An 11,279-nucleotide genomic window follows, 5' to 3' on the forward strand; every position below is an offset into this window, starting at 1 on the left:
TCATCGGCTTATCTCGTCTTCCACCTAGCCGTCGTATAGGCGCTGATGGCGTCCATTGCAATGACGTATCCTACGAGCTGTGTGACAGAGGGATCACGATATCTATCTCTTTATTTTCACCCTTCTGACAACAAAAACTACCATTAGGCCACGCGGCTGAGCTACGACTGTACGCTATATGAATGCAAGGATCGAATAATGCAGTAGCAGTCTGCTTGCGCACATTTCCGCGCCGGAATTAGAGGCGCACAATACGTAAGTCCCCGGTGCTGTTCTTTACATTTTCGGCCTAGTTGGCCATGGAACCCCCAATCGACTGTGCCGTCGTCGGCGACGACAGGCGGCTGAAGGGCTGTCCCGCCGTTACATGCATGCCGAGCTTCATGGCGTAGAAAAGGAGGCTGACACGCATGAAGCCAGCAAAAGCCAGCGCACGCACTATCTCGCTGGATTTATGTAGCCTAAGAGCTGACGGTGCGTGAAACGTTGCGAAAATGACGGCGGCGATGCAAAAGTAGCCACAAGGGCACTGACTTTGTTGCAGTCACAAAGACGAGAGATATATTATAACGACCAAACTGTGGAAGTGATCCGACAACTACAGAGGCTGGAATGTATGAATGGAATCGTCAGCAGATTTCCCTGGAAGTATCGTTTCCTCTATGAAGGCAGTATCTCCTCTGTAATGGTAGGGTCGAAAATGCCGCCCATACTTTATGCCGAAATATATTCTGTTGTGCAGTTTACCCCTTTTCAGCGGTCTTCGTGTAGATCGAGCATAAACTCGTACTAGTTCGCAAATCGGGCAACACCAACATCTCGTGCATGAAAAAAGCGCTGCGCGCTTTGATTGTTACATCATCTCGTAAGGCCACCTCTGGCACTTGGTAACACGCTTTGGAATAGTTGATCGCAACAAGCGCCGTTGATGTACCGGGCATGAATGTTTGGGGATTTGACTGACGATACTACTCAAATTGCGCAACATTCTTCTATCATCTAAGTGACAATGAGTCGCTGAAGCGTGATGCTGCACGGCTGACTTCATGACAACGGAGCAGCATAAAACCAGATTTCCATTTTCTTTCTTTTTATTTTTGCATTGTCTAGTATTGTTGTAGCCAGAGGCGTTAAAAAATATGGTTGATCCCTCTTATATAGGAATCGGTATAGAACACGAAAGTGAAACGTGTCTTCACAGAAGTAGTGTAATGTTTATTGCACATTGATATATAATGTCTATTGGTGTTTTGTGGCTAAAGCGCCCTTAGGCGTTGATGCACCCACGCTGACGCCTGGTGGCACGTCTCCTCCATCACGACTACCAACGTCGATGACCATGAGCAACCGTCGTGCATATGGAAGCTGCACTACGCTGCACACGCTAGCACAACGCGAAAGACGAAGCACGTAACTGACACACTAATACAACGCGCAAGACAAAGCACGTAACAGAATCGTCACCGAGTCAAATCAGCGCGTACAGCGCGTCGTAATTGCAGCCTCCGCGATCAACTTCAGAAACATTTTCAGAGCTAATTGCGGAGGCCATGCTCCGCTGTGCTGAGTACGGTGAACGCCACTACCAACGCCACCTAGGTGGCGTTGGTAGTGCTTCTTGATGCCAGCGTCCCTTCGAATGCTGGCATCGAGGCGTCGTAGTGGTGAGACCACCGAAGCGTTCACTGTCGGTGCGCGTTAGTGTCATAATGCAGTACTTCTCCTTTCTGCTCGTAGGCGGCGGCACCGCCCCGAACAAGAGCGCGGGTACACGGAGGAGTGTTAGATATATAAGGCGCGTCTGTGTAGCTCTCGCAAATGCGTTTGTGGCGCAATGGGTTAAACGCTCGGCGATCTATCGTCGCGGACCGAGAGGTCGTGGGTTCGATTCCCAAATTTTGCATGTTTGTGGAACTTTTTCTTCTGGTTTCTTTCTTTGTATTATGTTCTATGACGTATTTCCGTGACGGAAATACGTCAGTGAAGTCTTGGTGGACCCCGGCATAAAACACTTTCGTGTTAAAAAGTGTGCGCTATTTCCGGCTTAGAAATTTCAACGACTGCGCGCGTTTATATAGCGTTATTATGGCATACGAGTACGATAAACTGCGTGTTCCAAAAATAAAAGTAAATGGTATCCTATAGCCAATTAGTTCTCCCTGTCTTGAAGTAAGCCGTATTTTTTTTTTTTTTGCGGCAACAACTTAGGCCTTACCTTAGAAAACCTAATAGCACCACGTAGAAAGAGTGCACGAATTTTAACTCTGGTTGCCATGTCACTATTGACTCCCAGTTTCCGAAACACCAGTACAGAGATAGCTTTCATACACGTTATAGTAAAGGCTCTACGTTCATCTCTCAAGAGCACTGCTTTAAAAAAATGAAATAAACCTTCATACATAGTTTCATCACTGGTCCCACAGAACAACAAGTAGTGCGTTGAAATTCATTGCTGAGGCAGCGGTTTCACTTCTCTGGCCGACAAAATGTATGCGCTGTTTTCCACTGAAGGGCATGTCGAAAGTGCCAAGCGAATAAATGAAAAGCAGCGGAATCAATAAAGTGCGCTCCGAAATCAATCGGGGCACTTGGGCGCCGGGTGAATGGCGAGCTTTGCGTGTGCGGCGGGACATCAATCAAACGGTCGTTTGTCTCTAGCCATTCCTCCAGTTCCGCGAAGGCCTTCGGGGACGATCCTCTCGCTGGCTATTTCGTTTTCATTTTCGTGGCCTAAAGACCAGTGTTAGCCGGCGCTGAGGACCAGAAGCGTTTGAGCCGTAGTGTGTTACAGAATGGGCCCGGGCGTTATTGAAAACCACACAAGCAATTTGGAAACTACGCAGCATACAGCGTACTGAACGTAGCCTGGTAGGAGTAAAAAAGACCAAAATAAACTTTTCTTTATATTGTCCACAGATTGATTTTCCATTTGGCTACTTTATTTACTTCAAACACCAAGTTATTTCGCCATTTGCAGATTCTACTGCCTACTTGTAAATGGTCTTATATTAAGCAATGAAATCACAGCTTCGCTAAGACCACAAACTTAATGGGAACATATTTATTATGCGCCACGGTTTGTACCAGCTTCCACAGAAAACTGGAAACATAATCTTGCTTATCGCTCCTATAATGAATCAACCTTGTACCTTTGCGAAGAACTAAAACAAAATTCGGTAATCATCAGCCCTCCAAACGGCGATTGGCACTGTTGAAGCCTATCTCCAAGGGACCGGACTGGGCTGTTCGCCGGCTAAATCGGAGCTTCTTCTCTACAAGCCCATTCACCGGGGACGCCCTCCAAAACACCAATCTGAGCACCGACCCTGTGACTCTATCACCTTACGCCTTCAATGTGGCAGTCCTATACCACACGTCCCTAGTATCCGGGTCCTCGGTCTCACCATGTCTACCAACGGCTCCAATGCCTTGGCTCTCAACAAGATCTGCGCCCAAACTCAAAACACCCTACGGCTTCTTAAACGCATTTCCAACCGACGAGGGGGACTCAAAAAGAAAGCCTTCTCCGCCTCGTGCAGTCCTTTGTCATATGCCACATCACCTACGTTGCTGCGTACGTCAACTGGTACCGGGCTGAGCAAAACAAGCTCGACACCCTCAAACGAGGGGTCTACAAGCAAGCACTTGGCCTCCCGCATTACACCAGTACTGAACTCTTCAACCAACTAGGAGTTCACAACACCCTTGCCGAACTCATTGAAGCACAACAACGCTCTCAGCTTGAACGGCTCACCCTTACTGAAACGGGACGCTTTATTCTATCTACGCTTGGCTTTACTTACCATCAGCAACAGGGCCCCAAACAATCGATCCCGACAGACATCCGTAGCAGGATCCACACAGACCCTATTCCTAGAAATATGCACCCTGAATATAACAGGGCCCGGCGCCAAGCTCGGGCCGGAGCAATCATAAAAGCCCTTGCTCGTGTACCTGGCGTTACACTTTGTTGATGCAGCCCAATATTCCCATGGCACACGATTTGTGGCCATCGCCACACGCGATGGAGTCCTACACCACGCCTCCAGCGTCACTACCCCCACTGCCGAAAAGGCTGAAGAAGTGGCCATCGCCCTGGCCACTCTAGATCCCACCTGTCACACCATCGTGTGTAACTCTCGCTAAGCCGTCACTAACTTCAGCAAAGGCCGTATTTCTCCTCAAGCTCTTCGTATCCTCCGCCAGGCACCACACTCTAAAGAAAGCATGATCTCCCTGACATGGATCCCGGCCCACGCGGGCACTGTCCACCCACACCTCCCCAACCTCAACGAGGTCACCCACTCCATTGCGCGAGGACTATAGTCAACCGCGCCGGAGACACTGGAGACGAGTTGGGCACCAGGGACAACCTGACTACTTATAACGATCTCGTTAAGGCATTTTACCTTAGTCGCCGAACCTTCCCCCCACCTCACCCCAAGTTCAGCCGGGCGCAGGCTACCACCCTGCGTCTGCTACAAACAAATACGTACCCTTCACCCGCCCGCCTCCACCTTATATTCCCTGAAGTTTACAATACCCCCAACTGCCGGTGCTGTGGCACTCACCCGGCTACGCTTCCGCATATGCTGTGGGAGTGCCCAGCACAGTACACACACATTAACACCACGACCCTTTCGTCGAGGTTGCGTGAGGCTCTGCGGAGCTCCGCCCTCGTCGACGAAACCTGGGCGACCCAGCACGCCCGTGAGGCGGCGGCGAGGCAAGCCCTCAACGTCCCCTCATGGGAGGCTTAGGCCCGGCCATCTTAAAGTGCTAGTTCCGCAATAAAAGTTTATTCCTCCTCCTCCTCCTCAGCCAAATAACTTACAATACGACTTTTTAAATTTGACATCTCACAATTCAAATTTAATACAGCGCACTTTATGAACAATTGGAGTAAGAACAAATATTTGAAGCTAGAAATACTGGTAATTATACGAAGGATGAGTCAGCTCTGCATCAACTATTTAGATTTTCAGTTGCAGCTTAGCAGCCATATTTTTATTGATTAGACATTAAAGAAGGGGAAAACAAAGAACCATTCGAAATAGGCATGCGCCAGCTCTTGTAGTTTCACACACTTTCTAGGCATAATAAGTTTGATACGTATACGTTCAGTAGGCTAGGTTCACTACTGCATTGGTTATTTTTACAAGAAATTTAATGAATCTTTTAATTTCTTTCTTGGGAGAAATGACGCTGAACTGAAAGCTACTCAATGGTCCCTTCGTGAACGGGCAGCTAATTTCTAGTGCGATTCAATAGCACAGAAAGAGGGACGTGAAAGTCACGTCAAAGCACGCAGGGAAGAAACCGGGGCAAGCGATATAAACATATCCAGTAACGTGAAATATGAGAGTGAATGTATGAGAATGAATGTAAGGGAATGTGAGTGAATTCCAGAGACGAGAGTGTTATTGTGATAGCAATTACATGGACACTCGAGGCACGTTCCCGCTGCGGCGCAGTCATCATCGTGCTCTGATGGTATTCATGGCGCATGCGCGGTTCGCGCATGCAGCGTGCGGATAGTGCAGCGCGTCTGACTGTAAAATGAAGCAGCCAAGTGAACGCACCCTCACTGTCCCTTCAGCCGTCTCTGCAGACAAACAAGGGTAGCGTTGTGCCTTGTGTTTTCATCGTAAGCTGTTATGGGCTCATTGCAATAGCCGTTTCGGTTGGCAATGGTGTCCGCCGCCGCCACCTCCACCCCGGTGTCCGTAGCAGCTAGCTGCGAGAATGAGAAAAAAAAAACAGTTCCCGCCGGGACAGAACCTGGGCCCGCTGCACGAGAGTCAGCTACTCTGGCACTGAGCCATGCGATGGGACATGCGCGCCAGGTAGCGTCGATACATGCACATTTTGCATTGCAGTTGCATATTTTTTGCACCAGGAAGAACGCCATGTAGCAGATGCACAGGTAACACTACAGGGCAGCTAAAGGAGGTTTGAGGAAGAAAAAATTCACCAGCCCTTCCCCTCTGCAGACAATCGGGGTAAGCGAAGCTTGTCGTGTGTGTATCTGACCTTCGTCAGGGTAACGTAAAGTTCACGACATGTCACGGTAATAAAACATTAACGTTTATTAAATGTATAAATCAAGGGAAGGAAACGTACAAAGCAAAGGAAGGAAAAGTTGCACGAACGGGAAACAAACGTAGAAGGAAAGGGAACAAAAAGTAGCAGGAAAGGGACGGGAAAGTAGTAGGTCAAGTAGACATACGACAATTTTGCTTACCCCCATTTCCTTGACAGGGGAAGGGGTGGTGATTTTCTTCCTTTCTATTTCTCTCTCTCTCTCTCGCTCGCTTTCTTTCTTTCTTTATTTCTCTCACTATTTCTTCCTTTCTCTCTTTTTCTATCTTTCCTTCTCTCTCTATTTCTCTCTTTCTGTCTTTCTTTCTCTCTCTTTCTCTTTTTCTATAATGCTTTCTTGCTTTCTTTCTCTCTCTCTACTTTCTATTTCTCTCTCTCTTTTTTGTCCCTGGTATGTGCCATTGAGCTTGGAGCCTTTCCGCACTTTCTCCAGGATCGGCCCACTTTACGGCCTTACACCACCACCACCACCACCACCACCGCCGCCGCCGCCGACACTTGTGAGCCTATGTATACAAGAATTCTACAATATTATGTACTTGATTAAATCAAGCTGCCTAGATGACTACTATGTCACCGCCGTGTTTCAAAGGGGATGCTAATGAATCATCATCATCATCAACAGCAACGTACCATGTCACTGGTCAAGAGATACCACATGTGCACCACGTAGTCTGGATGCCTGTGTTTACTCTTTGGTACTCGTTATGGCACCTCCGCGCAACGTACGAACCGCTGCTGAAGAAGCGAATCGTAGAGCTTCGTGCGCGGCTGCAACAAGGCAGCATCGGGCTCAGCAGACCAATGTGCAGATAGCAGCAGAAGCAGCAGCTCGCCGTCGATGCTGGGCGGACAGTTCAGGCGGTTCTGATGAAAACGACGCAAAAAGTCACGGGCTTGCGCGGCACACGCAGCACAGTCACAGCGTAAGCTGGTGGAGTGGCTCAAGAGTAGCTCCAATTTCGGCACCACGCACACCAGGGTCTTCGTGACAAAGTCTCTTCGCCTCGTTTTGACGAGAACGATCTGAACTGCCAGCCCAGCGTCGACGGCGAGCTGCGGCTTGTAACGCTCTCTACACAGCAGTCTGCAGAGGCGGATAATGACTGGCCGGGCAGGCCGGTGACGTTTGCTGGCACCTTAACTAGATGGCGCCACCAAACTGGCGGAGGCTGGTGATCGCGTTTTTTTTTATTGCGCGCCTCGTCTGAAAGGCATCTCGACGTCTGCGCCTGCGCACGCTGCTTTTGCAGGTGCAATAACTAGATGGCGCCGCCATACTGGTGGAGGCTCGGATCATCTGCACCTGCGTTTAAAGCGCATTTTTCCGGTGCCCGAAAGCAAGCGCTTGCGCGACTCAGTGGTAGAGTATCTGGCTCCCACGCAGCGGGCGCGGGTTTGATCGCGGCGGGAAACGGGTACTTTTTAGGGGCGAAGCTCCTTATAGCGGCACCCGTTCGTCCCCGTCGTCGTCGTCGTAGTAGTAGTGTGTAACCAGTCTGAGAAATGAGAAAAAAAATTCCGAAGTTGTGTCCGTAGCGCGGAATCGAACCAGGGACCCCTCGCTTCCGAGCGCGCGGCGTTAGCCCACTACGCCACGAAGCTGACATGGACACACGCACCACGATGGCAATAAATACCCAACATTAACGAAAGGCCGCGTTTCTAGCGCGTTTCTAACGCGTTTGTGCTAGCGCGTTACGGCCCGTGTAAGAAGCTGGTGTAAGACGCTGTGGCCTCTCCGCCTTACCTTCAACGCGTTTCGAACGCGCTGCCCAAAGCGGTGGCAAGTCGAGTTCAAGTCGAGGAGCGTTTATGAATACGGGGGGTATACTCTCTCAGCAGTCATGTGATGGCGTCGGCAAACGCGGTGCACGTTCCGGCATGTGTAAATGGCTGCGTAAGACGCTCCCCCTTACTAGAGAGTACTGCACGTTTCTAACGTGTTTGCGCTAGCGTCCCCTTAAGCGGGAGATCCGATGATTCCCTCCGGAGCTTCGCCCACTCATCATCATTCACCCCGTGGATATGCTGTGAATTTTTTTCACATTTCCAGTGATAGCGGTTACGAACGCCGGACGCCGTCGGCAAAGATGGCGGCGGCGGTGGCGGCGGACACCATCGTGAACCGAAACGGTTATTGAAACGAGCCCAAAGCAGCTTACGCTGTAAAATACTTCGCCACGAAGAGCCTGTTGTGCGTGGTGCCAAAAATGAAGCTCCTATGTAGCTGCTTCTCATAGCTTACGCTGTGACTGTACTGCGTTGGCTGCGCAGGCATGTGACGATTTAGGTACGAGGTTTTTGGAAATACACGCTAGCGTTCCCGCTGAGGCGCTATGTGCATACCCCACCAGTCCTTCATTGCAATGCCTAGTATAAGAGAGCCAACAGGTATGTTGTTTGAAAAGCAATCACTCAAACAAGACGGTTTCTATAGAGCAAACCGCAAAATAAATGCATCTACCTGTGCCGCTTGACTTATGCAGAACGAAAGCCACACAGATGTGACCCAGCTAATGTCACATGTCAAGGACCAGGTGAAGAGGGTCAATATGGTAGACTTGGATCATTTTTTTCAGAAACAGATGCATAATTCATTTTTGTCATGTCATAACAAATAATATGTAGAAGTAACGCGCATTTTGGAATATATCTAAAACGAACCTTTATGTGTGAAACAAAGATTCCGTATCTTCAGCGTATTGAAAGCTGGAGCGGTGCGTATGTGTTCTCGCGCACCCGTAGTATGCAATGTGACCAATGTCAGATTGGCTTGTGTTTTTTAATGTGAATTTATTTTAAATGTACTGCCCGCCTTTAGGCCAATACTCCGTTGTGCGTATCTGACATAATATGAAAATAGAGGCAGAAGGCATACAGGCTTCTGGGAAAGTCTATCGCATTGTGTACCGCATCGTTGGCAGACGGTGTATTTTTTCTGTATCATTGGCTTGTTTACCCGCGAAAGAACATTCTTATGCAACGTCGTAAACGTAGGTACGGAAACTCCCTATAATAGTGGAATAGACAAAAGTTCACTGCAGCATTCCCATTGTGTACAATCCAGATTCAAAGTAAATATTTGTTTGCGAACCCTCCCGGACTTTCTTGACTATGGCTGCTGGCTGGATGAGTGCTACTGCTGCTCTCTTGCGAAATTCTATGTGACTGTCCTAAATATAATGTTCAGAGAATGTCCCTGGCGTCCGTTCTAGCGCACATTTACAATAGACCAATGTCAGTTGAAACGATTCTCACGTGTCGTCGACAGAAGGCATCGCAGCTAAAGGCGACGAAGGGACTACTTAGCTTTTTGAAAGAAACGGGTTTGGACAAGCCACTATGACAGTGATGTCAGGTACCACGCAAGAGTGACGGACTGTGACTGATGATGTGTGTGCTGTGCTCTCTCTCTCCTCCCCTTCTTTCATTCTTCCCAAACCCACTCCGGTTGTGTAGGGTAGCAAACCGGTTATGCTAAACAGGTTAACCTCCCTGCCTTTCCTTATCCACTCTTTCATTCCTTCCTTTCACAAAATCGGAATTTATTCCCTCTTTGCTGAAAGTATCTCATAGCAATGCCCTCTCTACGTTATCAGTACCTCCCTAATTATCGATGTGCGCCCCTTTATTTCTTATTCCAGTGTCATGCACATTTAATTGTTTTTAAATCACTTGTGCATTAACTTCGAGTCTCCCTCTAGTGCCCTGTTGGGGTCACTTTCACTGCAAAGAAATACTGGTTAAGATACCAAAAATAGACCGCAGCTTCTCGCTGACAGCGATATGGTGTGTAGGTAGTACAGCTTGACTTTATTTTACTCGTATCTTCTGTTGATAGTTGCGATAGTTATGAGGACTGTGGACATTCGGTCAATATCCATGTAACTTCCCGAATAAAACACGAAGAATAGGAAAGATAAATACTTCTGTGGCCCAGCTAAGAGATGGGTCGCATAAAAAGCAGAGATGACTTTTCACATGAGCACCATCACCACACTCGGTTGTATGCTATTCGTATGATGCCGTAAAAAAAAGCGGACATAGACTGTGGCTGGCTCGCTTCCATAGCACTTGTATAATACATTTCTCAAGAATAGTGGGAAACGTGGCGGCCGCAGCTGGAGTTCTTTGAGCGCTATTAGAGAGACAAGCTTGGTTACCCAGAAAATAAAGTTTTTTTATATGGCGGTTAAAGGAACACTTCCGAAAACAATGTCTTTCGTTTACAGGCGCTTTCTTCACGAGTCATTAATCATTTGTACCAGAGAATGATGGCACGACACATCACAACGCGTCACTACCTACCCCATAATAAAACAGGGGTGGGGGAGGGGGTGACGAGTATTGCGCAGGGGGTAGTCCCAGTTAAATCAGCGCCACCAGTTGTCCGCGTTATCCGGGGGCAACTCTAAGGAAGCCGTGTAGTTTGATGAGTTCATTGGCGGCTAGCTGCTGACGCCTCCATCGCCACCCCCGTGGAACCAACCACCGTGCCACCCAAGCTCCACCAGGGCGAAGATGATAATGACGAGTCCGGCGATGACCGCCTTCATGCGGATCAGGGCGAGCGTTCGGTGGGCCGTGCCGGCTGCTGCGGTATCCGAGCCGCTGACATGGCCACCCGGTGCCGCCGCCGCAGCGCCGTCTTCGGTGCCACCGGCATCCCCGCTTCCTTCGCCGCCGGCGTCACCACCTTCTGGCTTCTGGTGCTCGTCCGTGCCGCCTTCCTGGTTCTGCTCGCTGGAGTCCTTCTCATGGCCTCCTGCGTTGTCGGCCCCGGAGTTCCCCTCTTCGCCCGTGTTCTCGCCTTCTTCCTCGTTGCTGCCAGCGCCTTCCTTGTTCTCCTCGGAGAACATCTCGTCACACACAGGGCACCGGCTTGCACTGTTCTTGCACTGTTGTCGTGGGTGCAACCATGCAACCACGGTGCGTTGGCGGAAAGTAGAAAGCGCATCGAAATTGTCTGAGAGCTTGAAATTCCAACTTTCTTAGAGAGTTCATCAAAAAATGTCGCAGTTTCGCCCGAAAGGCGAAGCATCAATTGCGATAGCAAATTAGTAGAGTTATACGGAGTAGGGATACTAGTTTTATCGGCTGCATAAAGGAAGGAAAGAGTGGAGAAGGAAAGACAGGGAGGTTAACCAGTTCAGCACAACCGGTTTGCTACCCTA

General features: G+C 49.1%; 1 protein-coding gene across 1 annotated transcript; it reads right to left on the minus strand.

Moving 5' to 3' along the window:
• Positions 1-10,553: 10,553 nt before the first annotated feature.
• Positions 10,554-10,964, minus strand: LOC119456812 (circumsporozoite protein-like). The gene has a single exon (XM_037718630.1). It carries the CDS (start codon positions 10,962-10,964, stop codon positions 10,554-10,556), a length of 411 nt encoding a protein of 136 aa, XP_037574558.1.
• Between the last annotated feature and the right edge of the window lie 315 nt (positions 10,965-11,279).

The sequence above is a fragment of the Dermacentor silvarum genome, chromosome 6, assembly GCF_013339745.2.
Source record: "Dermacentor silvarum isolate Dsil-2018 chromosome 6, BIME_Dsil_1.4, whole genome shotgun sequence".
NCBI classification, from domain to species: Eukaryota; Metazoa; Arthropoda; class Arachnida; order Ixodida; family Ixodidae; genus Dermacentor; species Dermacentor silvarum.